This window comes from Haemorhous mexicanus, chromosome 5 (genome assembly GCF_027477595.1).
Source record: "Haemorhous mexicanus isolate bHaeMex1 chromosome 5, bHaeMex1.pri, whole genome shotgun sequence".
Taxonomy (NCBI): domain Eukaryota; kingdom Metazoa; phylum Chordata; class Aves; order Passeriformes; family Fringillidae; genus Haemorhous; species Haemorhous mexicanus.
This window is the reverse complement of record NC_082345.1, coordinates 7935196-7952720: the sequence shown is the minus strand read 5'-3', so window position 1 is coordinate 7952720 and position 17525 is coordinate 7935196. Positions and strand designations below refer to the sequence as shown.

The 17525-nt window shown below is 40.4% G+C and overlaps 1 protein-coding gene across 1 annotated transcript in view; it reads right to left on the bottom strand.

Annotated features, from left to right (window-relative positions):
- Positions 1–17016, bottom strand: part of PPARA (peroxisome proliferator activated receptor alpha) — a 33203-nt gene extending 16187 nt beyond the window's left edge. The window contains exons 1-4 of the mRNA XM_059845746.1: positions 16885–17016; positions 16527–16678; positions 14129–14251; positions 243–487 (exon numbers count right to left, since the gene is read on the bottom strand). Coding sequence (XP_059701729.1) covers positions 243–450 — 208 coding nt within the window. The 5' untranslated portion in view covers positions 451–487; positions 14129–14251; positions 16527–16678; positions 16885–17016. The remainder of the gene's footprint in view (positions 1–242; positions 488–14128; positions 14252–16526; positions 16679–16884) is intronic.
- Between the last annotated feature and the right edge of the window lie 509 nt (positions 17017–17525).

Genomic DNA, 17525 nt, shown 5'->3' with positions numbered 1-17525 from the left:
TTCCCATTCTGATCTCCCAAAGCCTCTGACTAAAGGCTATGTAACTTTATATTACAGTCATTCTTCAGTGATATTTGTCTAATATATTAACTTTAGTCTTAAGTTTTTTAAGACCATTCCACAATCAGCTTATATATTTCTAGTGTCACTTCATCATAAATAATAATTATTGCATTAAAGTAGTTGTTAATTTCTACCATTCTGTTTATAAAACAAAGTTCTATGTTAAACCAAACTCCTACCTGTTATAACTGATCCATCAGATCCTGGACCATTTCCCAGTGATTGGAATTCTGTTAAACTTAAAGCTCCAGAACTATCATCACCTAGAGACTGGGACAGATCTTGAATGTTCTCCATATCTTGTAGGAATTCTCCAGATAAAGGGCTGTCTATATCCTCCTCCTCCAAGGGTGTAAGGGGATAGAGCTGGTTTTCAGTGTCCACCATTTTGATCAAGTAGAGCAGTCACTTAAACTTCTTTATACTGGTGAAAGAAAAATTAAAAAAAAAAATCAGATATTTTTAAAAAAAATATTCGAACCAGTTGCAGCACACTGAATACAGGATTTCTAATCCAAAAGTGAAATATTATACAACATTCTATTGCTCTGGAAACTTCATGCAACATGAATCATCAAGAGCACAGGGTGGGGAAAATTCCCCAAAAGACTTCAAGATGAATGAAAGTTATGACAAGGTCAATCTGTAGATGGCTGTTTTCTCTCCATTGCTGAGAAAAGTGTTTCTACAGAAGGCATTATGCACTTCCCACCAAAACTTCTAACAAACATCAGTATTCTACTCACTCTTCTTGAGCAGGAGAAATAAGGGCAATGCTGTCACTATTACCAAGTTGCCATCTCATTCTGCAAATACCATTAGTACAGATCTATTTGCCCAATTTCTCTGAAAGAGGATAGTTCTAACCAGAAAAGAAAAATAATTTCTATGTCACACAGTGCAGCCAGCAGGAATATGTAGGATTAAGTATGTGAATTTATCCATGATTTCCAGTTACAGACAAAAGGAATGTTACTGTACCCACTGTGCTGGTGGGTGAGAGCTGGACACACAGCAGGGATAAACCCAGCAACACCTGGAACTAACTGTGCTGTTTGCTCTTAGTTATCTACTCACATACCCAGAACATACTCAGACTCAGAAAAGAGAAATCCCTTGTATGTAATTTGTGAAAATAAAATTAAATTCCTCTCTGTGTATCTATTTGGTGATAGGGGAAAAGTATAGAGAAACCTCCAGCAACCCAAAGGAGACTACCAAATTTGTCTCCCTAAGGAGCCATTAGCAAAAAGAAGAGAGGAATGGCAGAGCATATGATTGGCACTGCTTCTCCAATGTGCTCTCCATGAAGCTCTCCTGGGCTAACCCAGTTGTTCACAGTGCAGAAGGATTGTATTCCTCTGCAGACACTCAGCCCAGGATAGCTGGGGAGGTTACAGTAGGCACCAAGCTTCTTGTACCCAGTGTTCCCTGCTGAATCACATATACATCTCTCCAAGTACCACTTCTTCATCCAGCACACGTATTTTTAAAAGATTAAGGGAAAACTGAAGTCTACCCTTAACCAAAATAGGCATTATCTGTCAGGAAAGCAAAGGAAAGGCTTGAGAGCTGACCTCTGAACATGGCAACAGCTGCCTGGTATCCCCCAAACCACACAATACCTTTCTACATTTACAATCAATATGTAAAATTCAGCAGCCTTTTTAGCTAAATTTCTGTAAAAACAACCTAATAGCTAGTGAAACATAAATGGAGTGCTTCTTGCTTTAACTATTAAATTACATACCCTTTTGTACTTTCAAACACTACAATTAAATTACAGCTGCTTAATCATTAGCGCTCTTGTCAATGATTAACTGATGTTTAAGCAAGAATGGCAACAACACAACAATTTCTGAAGACTCAAAATATATTAATATTCACAATACTGACAATTAATTTTTTTTATAAGCACAGAAAATCTGTAAGTAATATGCTTAGTATTTATGCAGTAAACTGACTTCTGGCTTCTCTTGTGTTCAGTGCATGTTTGCACATGCATATGCTTTCACTGGCAGGTTTCACATAATATGCATTGATCCTTGCTTGAATGAAAAAAAGCTCCTGGAATAAAAAGGGTAATGAGTAGGAAGCTCATTTAATATTCACAGAGAGAATTTTGCTTTACAAAGAGCTCTGTACATGTTACAACAGTAGACGTAGCAGATGAAGCATGATGATTCCACTCAAAGACCTATGTCTTCTAAGTATTGATAAAAATTCTGTGCCACAAAGACATTGGCAGAGGATTTTCTCAGTTTCCCATGCAATACTTCAGTCTCCATAATCCCTTTCTTATCCCCAAGTACCAACATACACAAACTGAAAACAACAGAATAGAACATAGAAAAATACGGACCCCACTTCACCTAATTATGGTTTTAAGGTCAAACAGGTTTTACTCTCTCACATCCTGTTATCTCTGACATATGTCTGTTTTCACAAGAAGTCTTTTCCCACCACCTCACTGTGAATACCCACTGAGTTACTTACCTATAAACTTGAAATCAGTCCCAAAGAAATCAGTCAGATTATTAAAGAAAAACACCTCAACATGCAGCTATCAGTTACTTGCTTCATTTTTGGCAAGGGATGGAGGGATACTAAACCTCCAGCCCTTCCACATTTAATACTTGCCACACCAGGGATAATCTCTGTAAGGAAACAGGTCTCTGAGATGCAAAGGTCTCTGGGAAGCAGTAACAAAGTCTGATCTTTCTGCATAAACAAATTGATCGTGTAAAGGGCTTGCTTGCAAATACCAGGGTTAAAGTTGAAACAGTCATTACCTCTGGGTCATTTTGAGAATGCTGGGGTTGAAAACAGCACATGTAAACTCGTGATTGCAATAGATATTTTTAGAAAACTTCACTGGATAGGAAGAGCCTTGAATATGTAAGATGTAGAATATTTCCAATATGCTGATTCAACACAAAAAAAAATGGTAAAGAGGATTTAGTACCTCCAGTGTGACACCCAGACTTCCACCCAGCAGAGGATGCATATTTTCTAATTTATCACGTGACAATTGATTCAGTTTTCATAGCTTGTAACTTTACATACTCGTACTATTTTTTATTTTAAAAAGTATTAATAAGTCACAGAACATTTTCTATGCATGTGATGAAAAATTTTTGTAATTACCCCTTCATGAAGACTGCCAGTTGTACACGCCCTCTCCAAAAAAACTCACACAGAAAAATGTCATCATTCTTCCCTTTACTCAGCTGTACTCCAAGATACCATATGCAACTTATAGGTATCCTTGCCTTTAAAAGAAATCAAAATTCACATACCCTAATTTTGAAAATTGACAGCAAAGCTGTAAAGTCAGGATCTTAAAAGTCACATAAGGAAAAATTCTTATGCATTGCAACCTTGATTTGAATTCTCTCTCCAGCCCCAAGGTGAGAGAGCAAGTGGGGCTTGGTTGCCTCCTGGGGTTAAGCCCAGATAAAATGACAAAAACAACATGGAATTTTTTTTTTTGTTTATATTGCTCAGCCAAACTCAAGGAGAACTTACTGAGCTAGGAAGCTGTGTTCCTTTGGACCCAGGATTTTCTGTCCCAGTGGATTTTAAATTACATTGGCTAGTGTATGTTACAGATCAGTGTCTATGAACAGGACCACTCAAACCCTCCTTAGAAATGTGCCTGACCTTCCCTCTTTAAACAATTTAGCTGCTTTCTACCCCTTCAAGACTATATATCCACTATTTCCCCCAATGCTTTTTCACTTTAGTAACACATTTATTATACACGAAATAGTTTTAAAAATTTGTTTTGCCAAGATTACTGTTTAAGAAGTAACTAATAACAGGGCAGCAACAAAATTATTCAGGAGCTAATGAAACTATTTCTTTCAAATATCATATCCTCTCACACAACAGACGCAGTCACTAATGGAGAAAAAACTACAAAGAGGAAATTAATTTTCAGCAAACAGAAATAAGAGAGGTAATTCATCTCACCTAACGTCAAACAGCTCACTTAACATGTTTGGGTTGAGTGGAGCTCAATGGAATTTCCAGAGCCATGAGTGATCTTCGAGGCCTTGATTACACACTAAAAACGTGGTACTTTTCAATCCAACCACTTCCCTGATCCAGTTCACTGCAAAGCCTTACAAATATTAGTGCTGGCTCAATGGGGAGAGTAGAAATAAGCAGCTGGGAAGAGGGATACACGTGCTGCATGGCCAAAATATGACTGCATGTGCAGCCTGAATCTCCTCTGCAGATCCAGGGACTGTGTGGACAGGCTGGGTCTGCAAACCAGCCACTTGCACTGCCTGAGGTGAAGAAGCCAATGCCTCTTTGGTCTCCTGTGGGAGGTGAAAACTGTTTTACAGATCAGACAGCACCTCTATTAGATTAAGGGGTATTACCATCTTTTGGCAGGGCTATGGAACTGTCATGCAGTCTGCTATGTGCACATCCCGTAGATACTCATCTTCCAGCAGTAAAATTGCCACTGAAATTTAGTAATGCCTGAAGATCCAGGCATTTACTCTGAGGTGACACAACATGCTCCAAAAAATAAATAACAAAAATGAAATTAAAGTTCCAATGCTGGAAACTCAAGCTGAGAGTAGAATCTCACTCAAAGAAAGACTTCAGCTGCTCGTAAAGAATAAAGTAACATCCTAACATGAAGTGGCTTTCTAAAGGAGAATTTTGAATTCAACAAACCCCTCAAGATCCTGGTAACTAGGAACTCTGTTCAGAACACTTTATATTTACACCGACTTCACATCAGACAAGCAAACAGATTTCACCATATTTCATCCACACCATTAGACCAGTCAGCCTGTGTCAGACAGCTCAGCTGCAGACCGCAGCTCCCGGGTATGGGTGCAGTAAGATCTGGAGCCTGTGTTTAAAGGAGCCCCTTCAGTCCCTTTGGCAGCAGGAGCCAGGTTTGGTTTCATCAGCAACAGGACAGAAAGGTTTTGCAACCTTTGCCTCCAGGCTCCAAAGACAAGACTTACAGGTCTATCACCTCAAGTTTACACCTATCAGCAATCATGCTTGCTTTCTTCCACACAAATGGATGTATCAAACATGGCATTAATCAAATTTGCATCAAGGCCCTTCTGATAAAAGGAAAATCCCATATTGTAAAGAGTGGAGATTAAAGCGTTGTTTGAACTGCCTTCAAGCTCAAATAGGTTCAAGTCTGCAATGAATGCCAGCATGACTGAGATTTTTTGGTTGTTTGGTTTGTTTTTCTCTCCTCTAAATGTGTTTTCATATCCAAGAAGTAAATGCTTTGGAGGTTTCTGTAACTGGGAATAGGAAGACTTGATTTTTCTGTCTATTGAATGCTGAACTGAAACTGAAGACAGGAATAGCTGTATGTCAAAGTAAAGCTTTCAAATATTTGTTAAATCTATGTCTGCTGAATCCTTTAAAAAGCTGTCTACTCATGACTTCAGAATAATTCAGAGTAATATAAATTAACAAACTATATAATAACATACTCAGGGTTATTGAAAAGCCTGTAAAACCAATGTTTTCCTTCAATTTACTGTTTTCTTCAAGAAGTGTTTTTGGAGGGGTCTTTGCTGCTTTGGGCTTTTTATTTGTTTGTGGGGCTTTGGGGAATTTTTTTTTTTTTGTTGGTTGCTTTGTGTATTTTGAGTTCCTAGGTTTTTGTAATTTTTAACTACATTATAATTCAATCTGAAATTTAGACAGTACCAAGCCCAAGCAAGCACTGCCAAAGACTCAAGTGAAAAACTTCGTGTTAAAAAAGTCTTTTGTCTTGCTTCAACTTTTATAGTCCAGATACATGGAAGGCCTAAAAACCTCTCCATTTGTAATGGTGTCTGTTTCCATTTTTATCATCAAACTGACTATCAGCCTAATCTATAGAATCAAGATACTACTGTTAATATGGTTTAAAAAAAAATCAGCCTGTAAAGCAGTATGAGGGAAGATTATTCAGTTTATTACATTAGTTGTTAATGCACTTAAAGCAAATATTCATGTTGCAGTTCATAATATCCAGTATTTTTGAGGCATAAGCTCACCAGAACTTCTAATGAAAACTCCACTCCACTGTTACATTTACAACTTTGCACTTGCAACACACTCTTCCTTTTCCTTTCCTCTCCCAAATGAATCCCCAGGTTTTGCTCTTTATCCAATCCATTTCAAAGTCAGGTTCTCTTCAAGTCACTGCTGTATTCCAGTCAAATTATTCCATGCTTGAGGAAGATTCAAAAGATTACATGTGCTAATCACAACAGTTTGTGCTTCAAAGTTCTACAGATTCTAAAGCCTCTGTGACAACACCTGGCAGGCCATGAAGCTGACAGAACACACTGACACACATGCTGGGGGTGTGTGCTGAACATGTGGATACCACAACTGCTGAGAAATGGAGATGTGGTGCATCATCTAAGAGGCTGCTCCTGCTGCATGTACATCAAAAGCTGGGGTTTGATTTATGATTGATATTTGAACCAAGGAGAGGTCACATTCAGACAAACACGACATACATGTATTTGCTATTTGATCCCAGAGCCAAGGTCACGTTCACACAAATGTGTCATCTGAGTATTTGCTTTATTTTTATTATGCCGTTGATGAACTTAAAGTTATTTTACTTTCCTCACGTGTCCCAAAAACTCCTTACCCATTTATTTGGTGTGTCCCAAAAACTCCTTGCCCATTTACTTGGAAGTTGCCAGGTTTTTCCAAGTTTTGCAATACTTTATAAACGTCTGATGAGCTAATTACATAAGCCAAGCTTTTGAATTGATTAACAGTTAGGGACACTTTAATTTCAGAGATCAGAGCTCAGATTGAGGCAAAATCTGGTTGCATGGTATGGCGGCTGGAATTAAGAGAATTAAGAAAAAGAAACAAACCAAAAATCCCACAAAAACTGCATGTTACGAACTGCAGGCATAGATTAGATGTCCTAAGCCATAGTCAGATGGTTTTTTTCTAAAATTAATACATGACAATAAGTTTGAGTGGTGAAGTCAAAGTCGATTACAACATGTACAGCATTTACAAACAGCCCACGCATTTGCCCCAACATGCTGCTGACTGGGAACCAGATCCTTAAGACTAAATTGGAATGCTGCAATTGTTTCCTTATACATGTGATTACTGCATCCTAGATTATGAAAAGCGTGTGCTTGACAATTTTCTAACTATACCCTGATATTCCACAGAGACCTTATTTGTTGAAGGACACAGACATCAGAGGGTAACAGGCAAATAGAAATTGCATTTTAGAGTGGTGCCTAAATGATTATCTCAAATATAATCAATTCCTGAAGTAAATAAAATGTAAGCCCCTTGCTAAGTCCCTTGCAGAATACATTTTCACGACATATGGTAAAAATAAACTTCATAAGGTAACAAATTAAAGACATCTGTGCAACTGAAATTGTCAATTAAAATTATAATCTAATACACACAGATGCAGTGCAAGGCAAAATTTTTGGCATATTGATGGTGCTGCTACATAAACCTCTCACTCAGAAGATTTACTTGCTCACATGCTTGATAAAAACACCCAGAACCAAATAAACCCACAAAAACATAACACACATGACTGTTTTGTCAAGGAAAACATAATTTTTACGAGGATAACTGTCTAGTAACTCTTCCTTACAAATGTGAAAATTCAGACATACCATACTTAGGAAAAGAAAAAGCCAATCGCCACTAGCTTAAAGTCAAACACTTGAATGCACTTTCTGAAGCTGATGGTATTTCAACAATATTTAAGGTTTATGTGTAAGTACAGATAACTTCAAATGTGCTCTTACAAAACAGGATATAGGAATCCCTTTTGGTTTTTTTCTGCAGACCTTTATGTGTGATAGCAAGTGGTATATATTCTTGATAATAACATATTCTTTAGTATGTTATCATAATATATATATATATATCATATATATATATTATAACATAACATATAGCAGTAACCTGCTCTTTAGAAATTCAAATGCTTGCTGTGTTATAAATAAGAATACTTGTCTTTAGCTGAAATGTCATAAAAGAAGGATAAGAAATAATTACATAATCTTTTGTTTCTGAGCATTTTAACCTTTCTGTTTTATTTCAGCCTTGCTTATTCTTCAAGAGAAGAGCAAAGGATTGCTCCTATGACATAAACAGTTCAACTGCATACAACCTCATTCAAGGCCACGCATTATATATGACAGATGCCAATTAAGTTTGAGTTTATTGACTGGCAATAAAATTTTTGCAGCTGCATATGGTTTTGTGAGTTTAAATAGCACATTAAAAGTTTGGGAGCACTGAGGCAATACCCAGATTTGAGAACTACCATTCACACAGGTGTTAAAATTGCCCCCTGCCCACATGGCACCCCCAAAGCAGTACAAACACACTGTGGCTGCTTCAGCCTGAGCTCGCTTGTCCTCCTGCGCTGGCTGGAAACTGACAGGCCAAACAGAACAGACAATTGCTGAATTCATATTGCATCACTTCCTCAGCAGGGTCAATAATGTGTTTTCCTTTCCTCTTCCCAATCACCAACTTCCATGAAAATGACAGAACTTTAATGCTTTTGCAGCCATTACTGCTCTCTCTAATTTGAGAAGGTTTGCAGTCTCAGAATTATTGGGCTGGGGGCACAGGACAGATGACCATACTGGTAACTAGACCAGGAGAGGTGAGAAAACAATCCTGAAAATTGCTCTCAGTTTTGGAGCAAAACTCTGTTCCAAGACTGATCTGGACATTTGCCTGCACTACCCCCTAATTCTTGCAGACATCTTAATGGCAACATTCTTCCTGAATAAAGAGCTATTGTTTTGGAGCAAAACCATCAATCTAAAAGGAGAGGAAAATAAGAAAAAGATAAATTAAAATTACTTAATGCAAAAATTTGAAAGGTGTGTTTAGCATACTGATTTAAGATTGTGAAAAGTTACATTTGAGTCTTACCTGCCATTTAATGATTAGGCCTTGCAACCTCCCATTTTTAGTGGGACTAAATTTTGACTGAATTTTGGCTTAGACAGATACAACTTCTCCATCTGACAAACTCCCAAATTTTGCCACACTGATCTCATCACACATGTCCTGCTCAGAAAAATAGAAATAAAAAAAGCCCACAACTTTGCACCAGTACCTTTTCCTACAAAAGCTCTCCTACTTAAGCCAGTATTCCTTTAAAAAAGACATGAAGTCTCTTAGTTTTCTCTTTTCATTTATAGCTTAAACTTCTAGCTTGGGCTCCTTTTCATTTTGGCTCAGGACAAAAGTCCAGTTGCTTTGGTATCTGATACTGCAATTTTTGCTTCCAAGATCAATAACAACAAAAAATATGTTTTTTCCTCAAGAATACCTCCTTCCAGTCACCAGCTCACTCCCCATCCCATATCTCAGGTTACAGTCCTTTTCAATATTCTTTTAGCTGTCTTATCCCTCTCCTCTATCACCCAGATCAACCCACCCCCAAATCACCTCCTTCACCCCCTTGGTGCTCCAGTCTCCTGTCTCAGCTCCTCCAGCATCTGCACAGCTGCACCCGCCTCACCATCTGCAACTCCTCGCATGATTCATCACCAAACATAACAGACCAGGATTATTCACTGTTTGAAAAGCTACAGTGGAATTTACATCTGTTTCTGGAAGACATTCAAGAAGCCTGAATTCGCCTTCTTAGCAGAGAACACCACCACTGTGTATTTTCAGTGGTTTTATTTCACTGATAAACTTTATTCCCTTGTGCAGACATAATAACATGACTTATTTGATAAATTAAATTCAGCTTAACAGAGGGATTTATATCTTTTAAAAAATAATGACTCTCATACAAAAAATTACAGATTTAGGCCTCTTCTGCTTGCAAGTGTCTTTCTGAAAATCAAGTAATTCCAATGGGCCAAATTTTATACTCTTCTACTTGCACATAAAAATCCAATGTCTTTTGTAACTAGCACCTGAAGTTGTGTAGTTTACTTATTCATTATTGTGCTAAAATTTTACTCATTCATTAGAAATACTTTTACTTTTGTTGCTCAGCTATTATGTTGAAGTAAATAAACAAATGAAACCTGCTAAAAATAAACTAACTTCAATTTAATGTCATGCCACAACTCGGAGTGGAATGCAAAACAAAATTCTTTCACTTTTTTTGCTGGGTTTTTTTGTTGGTTTTGGGTTTGGTTTTTTGTTGGGTTTTGGTTTGTTTTTTTTTTTTTTGCTAAGAAAAAGGCCTTCAGTTTTATTCTGACAATTCAGACATCCCTACCTTTAAAAGTTTTTCTTTGTGATAAATGTATCACACAAAACCAAAGTTTACACTGAGTTAGTGTTATTGACAGGAGCCTTGGCAACAGGCATGAATGCAATTAATCTACATTTTTTGGCAAATGGACATCAAGTACTTGTACTTGCAAGCTCCTGACGTGTCAGATAGAGGATATACTTGGGACACATGACTTCACAGCTCTAAATCAGGTCACTCACTACAGTATACAGATCACAAGCCTCACACTCCTGCGTGATCAAAAAGTGGCAAACTGTAACCAATTATTTTCCTGCCATGTTTTCCCTGCTCATCCTCTATGACGTGAAGGGTTTCTGGTGCCCAGTTTAGCAGCAATACCAGCACTGCTGTACATCTGCCACCCCACTCCTTTTAACCAAGCAAGCATCTGAACTGCAGAAAGGTGGAGGAAGAATATGAGTCCAGTGAAACAACCAGGAAAAAGAAAACCTCTTAAAAAACCATGGATGCATTTTCATATTCCAGTTTTACTTCACTTTCTAAGGCATTTCAGCTGCCTTGAATCAGACATTGAAAGAGCAGTTATGGGGGACACAGCACACTGTCCCTCTCCGAAGCAGAGTTACTAGCTGCAAAATAAGGTTACCTTAAGGGTACCTAGCCAAGTCAGCTTAAGTAACACAGATCAAAAGGATGTTCCTTTAGCAGCTCCCTGGCACTGCCGGCCCCGCACTTTCCGTGTCCCTGTGTCCTTCCAGCCACGCTGCTCCCCGGTGCCTGCGCTGGCTGTGGCGCTGCCGGATCCCGCTGGCCACCTCTGGCACCGTGACTGACCCCGGCCAGAGCTGCCCCGGAGCCTGCCCGACACCGCTCTGGCCCGGAGCAGCCCGACAGGCTCCCAGGAGAGCGCCCCGCCCAGGGCACTGCACGCCGCTCTGCCTCCCCGCGATCCCGACACTCCGAGCCAGCTTCAGGGAACAATCCCTGGCCAGTTTTATTCCCTAGCACAGACACAGTTCCATTCCCTGAATCGGTAACACAGGAAAACCACGGACAGCTACAGAGAGCTGAGCAGACGCACGGAGGGGCAGCAAACGGGACGGATGGAGGCGTATGGATGATGGGAGAGGGAAAAAAGGAGCCTAGATCAGATCCAGCCAGGCTGTGTAGCCACATTTCTTGCTGTAGCCCATCTTTGCAGGGCTGACAGGAACCACTGACAGAGGACATCCCATTCTTTTTTGCATTTATATGTTCATTCATACACACACCCCACGGCTTGCCATGTAAAAGAGAAATAAAATGAATGATGGCTGCAAATGGAACAATTCCATGTTTGTAGAGGATAATCGCTATTACATTTCCATGGGCTTTATTACAGGATTTATAATCTTGAGAAAATGCAACTCCTTGTAAATTTAGTTAAAATGACAGCAGCTCATTATGCTGAAAATCAGGTGCCCAGAATGCATATTTATCCTGAAAATTTGACAGCTGTTTGAAAATACTGGCCTGTTTATGCAGTTTCATCTGTACATCTCCAGCACAGAACAACAGGTACAGCTGCTGCTTTGTTCAGAGGCAGTAACCCTGTCCTGCTGGTCTCTTACTTACAAAGCTGCTACCTGATTTGATCACACTGGCCTTCTTAACTGCACACAGCATATACTTTATCCTGAGGTGGGCATGAATATATAAACTTCACTTGTTTTATAAATATATAAAACAAGCAATAACAACTATTTTGTAATCTTCCACTGAAAACTGCCAATGAGACAACAGTGCTTGCTATGACCCATGGGCTGCAATTAATTGTATTTTAACATCAGAGTGTAGGAACCAATTGACAGCTGTACTGGAGGATTCCTCTGCTCTGTTGGACAGAATGCCACCAGGCACTAATAAACAAGAGCCTCCAAAGCAGTCTCCTGACACAACACCCACCTTCTCCCTTCTCCTCCCCTGCAGATCCAATTGGTTCCACATTATGTTCTTCAGCCTTACTACTCCAGGGAACGTTTTCCATACATGTTGAATAAAGATGCCAGAGAGTTTGGTTTGGTTTTGTTTGGTTTTGTTTAATGGGAACCTGCCCCATCACTCCAGTGTCAGGTACTTTGTACCATTCTTTCTGAAGCAGTAACACTGACAGCAGGTTAGCAAACATCGTCAGTAACTCAAGTCTTCACTTTCAAGCAAAGTTTTGCAAATAAGACATGAGGTGTCCTTACCTTCTGAACATTCATGTTCAGTGGTTTGTTCTATCAATAATTTCCTGTAAATAACTTTTAAAACAAAACAGGCATGTAGCTCTTATTTGTGTAACAAAACAAAACAAAGAATGGCAATACAAGCCTATATTCAGATAAGAGAACTTACTCAGCATAAGAGTGCTGGATGCATGGATATACACAACAAAACAGTAAGACCTGCCTCCAGATCTTAATCACAGGCTGTAGAATAGTTTCAAATGATCCACTTTTATGATTTTTTTTGTTGTTGTTAAATGTAAATAATATTAAGTCATTGCAGTATTATTTTTCCATTTAAAATATATCAAACTCTAAACCATTCACCATGATAAGTTCTCTCAGCTCCAGGATGTAATACACTCAAAAATGAGCAAAGATTTACTCAACCAGTACTCCAAACAGCAGCTCTGGTTTCCTTCCACATACTTCTCAACAAAATGAAAACAAACTAATGAGATACAAAAATATGAAATATGAAAATATTGGACTAACTTGCTTTCACATGTATTTCATCTGCCTGGAAACATGCCAAAGAGCTGTACTACCTCAGTACAACTTCAGCTCAACTGCTCTGAGTTCCTCAAGGCAGACACATTTTGGAACAAGTTTCTTTTACTATTTGGAAAGATTTAGTGAATAATTTCTCAGTTTATACATCTTTTAAAAACCATGACAGTGTATCAGCATTTTTAGAAAGGGATAGGTAATTTGCCAAATGCTTGCCAATCTCTCCTACTCTTAGATTTTCCACAGGCATGAGACAACTTGAACTTAAAACAATAAATTTAGATGAATACAGTGGCACAGAACAAACTATGCCTCTTTGGTAGTTTACATCTTTCCAAAGTATAAAAAATTTTAACACCATACACACATTTTAAGACTTAGCAAAGTCTTAAACACAAACCAGTCATGTAACAACTCAAGCCTCAGTCAGGATTAGAGTGCCAGGGAGTTGTGGTTTATAATTTATAGTAATCTGTGCACGAGAAGTCCTTCACTGGACACAGAAATTACACTTCTTAGATATTTAAAGACACATGCAATGCACTTATAAATAAATATTGTTTCATAAGCAGAAACTATGAGAAGTGGTATGAGGAAGTGGAGTCAGATTTGGCAACATCTCAATGCCACATGCAATCTGGTCACACAACAGTCTCATATTACTTGAGTATCTTTACAACATGTCAAATATCACACTCTTGGAGAGATTTTAGTTTTGAGGATTGTGATGATTAAGAGCATAACCTTACCAGGCTTTCTACTTCAGTGAAAAATTCAACCTTCAACTTCATAAAATGTCATTTAATATTTAATTTAACAGACCCGGTCCTTTGAAATGCTGAGCACTCTACTTCTAAAATATTAAGAATTCAGAATTCTACTGACAAGCACCTAAGAGAACAGTAGATATCAGACTATAAGGAAGTTTGACTTTGTTCTCCTGATTGTGCTACTATTTTGTGTTTATCAGTTTTTTATTGCCATTATATGCCCAGATTTCTTTCCTTGCCATTTGACTATACATTAACCACTCTTTACAGAAATTCTATGCCCAGTCCATGAATGTACTTACCCCTTCAAGCAGCATCTTGCAAGGCTAAAACAGAAGTTGTTTTCCAGAATCTTTTCCCCTTCCATTTCATGTGCAGATTGGTGATAACAAGCAGTTCTTCATCAATAAAAAGCTGCTGACATTCTTAAAAAAAAGAAAAAAAAAAGTGTCAATAAAATTTCCCAAGTCTTATAATACTGATTTTACATAGCTATGATGTAATATAACTTAAGAAAAATATTTCTTTATGCTTCTTCTGAAAAAAAAAAAAAAAAGCTTTCATTTCACTTGGGCTAAGAAAATTTTTTAAATGACTGAGGTTTTTAATATGTCCCTAGTTTTACAGCAGGACCACACTGACATCTGGCTAGGGAATATAATAGGTATATCCCAGTATAATTCAGATCTTTTTTCCTTCACACAAAAAGAATTCAAAACCACTCAACAGTGAACACTATAGTGACAGCCCTGTGCTATTTCAATTATCTGTTATAGAGTAAAATACTTTTACTGCTGAAGAGCATTCTCACAAAGTCTTTCTTGGACACCTTTAGAGCAGTTATAGTTTCCAAGGTACACACACAGCCCCATGAGATGTCTTTGCAATTGACCTTTATTTTGAGGATTTACAACTCAAAGGTAGAGATTTTGGTTTTATATAGTTTATAAAGTCTATATATAAAAAAAAAGCATACATAACAAAAAATTACAAACAAATTTGAGACGCAGAGAGATTTTGAAAAAGTGGATTAAAAAAAAGTTTAAATTCCAAAATTATGTAAGAAAATATGCTTGTACATTTAATAAATATGAATTCAACTTTGTTTATTTTCCAAGATAAGTATGGTGTTTTCTGTTTTTCCCCCTTGCAAAAATATGATACGTGCAATGGAAGCAGAAGTCAGAACCCAAATCTCATCAAGAAAGCTACAGAAAAGTAAGGACAAGAATAGAGCTGTTTGCAATTTTGAAGTACAAGCTGATTCTGAAAAAAAATAATAAGAAAAGTTATGTTTCCTTGCCCGCTTTGGGACAATAGTGAGAATTATAATACATTTTTTAGAACAAGATTAGTATCTTAGGCCATATATCCTACTCTCCTGCAGGACATTATTGTTCCTTATATTTTTATAACACTCCACACATGAAATACTAAAAGCATAACAACATAAAATCACAACTGAAGTGTAACCCTCTCTCCATGGTTTAAAATTCATTATACCCTTTATGAACACAAAATGAGGACACTAAAGAACTACTGAAAAGCAAGTGACAAACCCACAAGGTGTTTCCAATAGGTAGCCAAAACTCCCTATGCACCTGACTGTAGAGGACGACAGTCAATATAAAGCACCAACAACTTGATAAGAATGTTTTTTTGGACCATGCTAAGAGTTCCTTCCAAACATGGGAAAAGACAGCAAGCATGCAATCTGGGGAGTTCCACAAACCTCTGATAAGGTCTGCATACTCTCATCCTTCCCATACACTACATTGTATTACTTGAAATTCCCAAAGTTGCCACTCAAAGTCACTAGGAGCCGATGGCTGCTCGGTAGCTCATGCCAGCCAACAGAAGTTATGGTGCTGGTTTAGCAGACGTGTGACCACATCACATGAACCACGTGCCTCAGTTCCAGCACGAGACCAGGTAGCAGCCTCAGTGCTAAGTCAATGATTCAGGATTTACAAAGGAAATAGTTTTTACAGCTGATCCATTTTGCTGCCTGCAAAGCAAATTTTAATAGGTGAGCAGTGCCAGATGCCAATGAGAAAAGTCTGTGCATGTTCTGTAATACAAGGAGTTTGACCACGATTTTCCTTCACAACAAAACTTATGCAACACCTTTATTAGTGCAGTATTACTAAGATACCCAATGCCAAAAGTGCCGAACATTATCATTCCAGATAATCCTGTGTGACGAATCCTGTGCTCATACTACTTCCATCAGAGAGCTTAGGAACAGCTTCCCGTGTCATTGAGTGAGACTGGGCCAATCTTAATATGAATAGAAGGCAACACCTTTTCGCACTCCTGTCCTTTGTTACTTCTGGAAAGCTTTTTGAAAGGCAAGTATCCAGCCCCACGGGGACAACCAAGAACGCGGCAAAGCCCAAAAACAAGCCCCGGAGGCGTTCCCAGTGACCTGCTCCTCGCTCTCAGGACAGAGGACCCTCCTCTGACCAGCCGGCCGGGAACAGCACAACCCGCCTGACCGAGCCAAGCCAGCAGCACGCACTTTCTGCCTCGTGCCCGAGTTCATTCCAGGTTAAGGGCAATCCAGATGTTCCATTTGGGAGACATGACAGTTGCCAACCAGCCCCTTGTGTGACAGCCCCTCGCATTACGCCTTTCTCCGTTCCCACCTCCAGCGCCCTGAAATCCCGCTCCCCCGAGGCTTCCCGGGTGGCTCTTTACCTGCGCCGGGCCGGCTCTGCCCGTCCCGCAGCCCCTCGGCCCCGTTCCCGCAGCCGGGGGCGGGCGCCGCTCCGAGCAAGCAGCGGGAGCCGCTACAGCATCTCCCCGGGCCGGCTACCTCCTCCGACTGTCCGCCGCCGCTCCGCCGAGGGCTTCACACCGCGGGGCCGGAGAGATAAGTAATAGCGAATGGCAAGGGAGGGGAGGAGAAGAAAGGACAGGTCATTAGCAAAGCCGCCGCCGCCGCGTTAGCGAGCCGGGGGCGTCACCCAACCCCGGGCGGGCGCTCCCGCCTCCTGCCGGCGCCCCGGCCGGGACACGGGCACGGCTCGGGCAGAGGCCGCCCCTAAGGCAGTACCATGCATCGCTGCCACCGGCCACGCAGGGCGGGGCCGGGCCGAGCCGTGTCCCCGGCTGCCGGCGGGGAAGGAGCGGGAGCGGGGAAGGAGAGGGGAGGGAACGGGAGCGGGAGCGGGAGCGGGGCGGGAGCGGCCGGTGACAGGTCCCGGAAGTGAGGTCGGCACACACCTCCCGCCGCGGCCGCGCGCCATTGGCGGGGCGGGGGCGGCCCCGCTCCCCTCACACCCCTCACTGCCCTCACACCCCCCGCACTCCTCTTTTCCTTCGCATTCTTCATTGCCTTCACTCCGTTTACTGTCCTTAACTCCGTTCACTGTCCTCAACACCCCTCACTGCCCTCACACCCCCCACTGCCCTCACATCCCCCACTGCCCTCACATCCCCCACTGTCCTCACATCCCCCACTGCCCTCACACTCCTCATTGCCTTCACTCCGTTCACTGCCCTCACATTCCTCATTGCCTTCACTCCCCTCACACCCCTCCCACCCCTCACTGCCTACATTGCCCTCACATCCCTCTACTGCCCTTAAACTCCTCAGTGCCCTCACTCCCTTCACGCTTCAGACCCCTCACTGCCCTCACATCTCTCGCTCCCCTCAGACCCCTCGCTCCCCTCACAACCCCCCGGCCCCGGTTC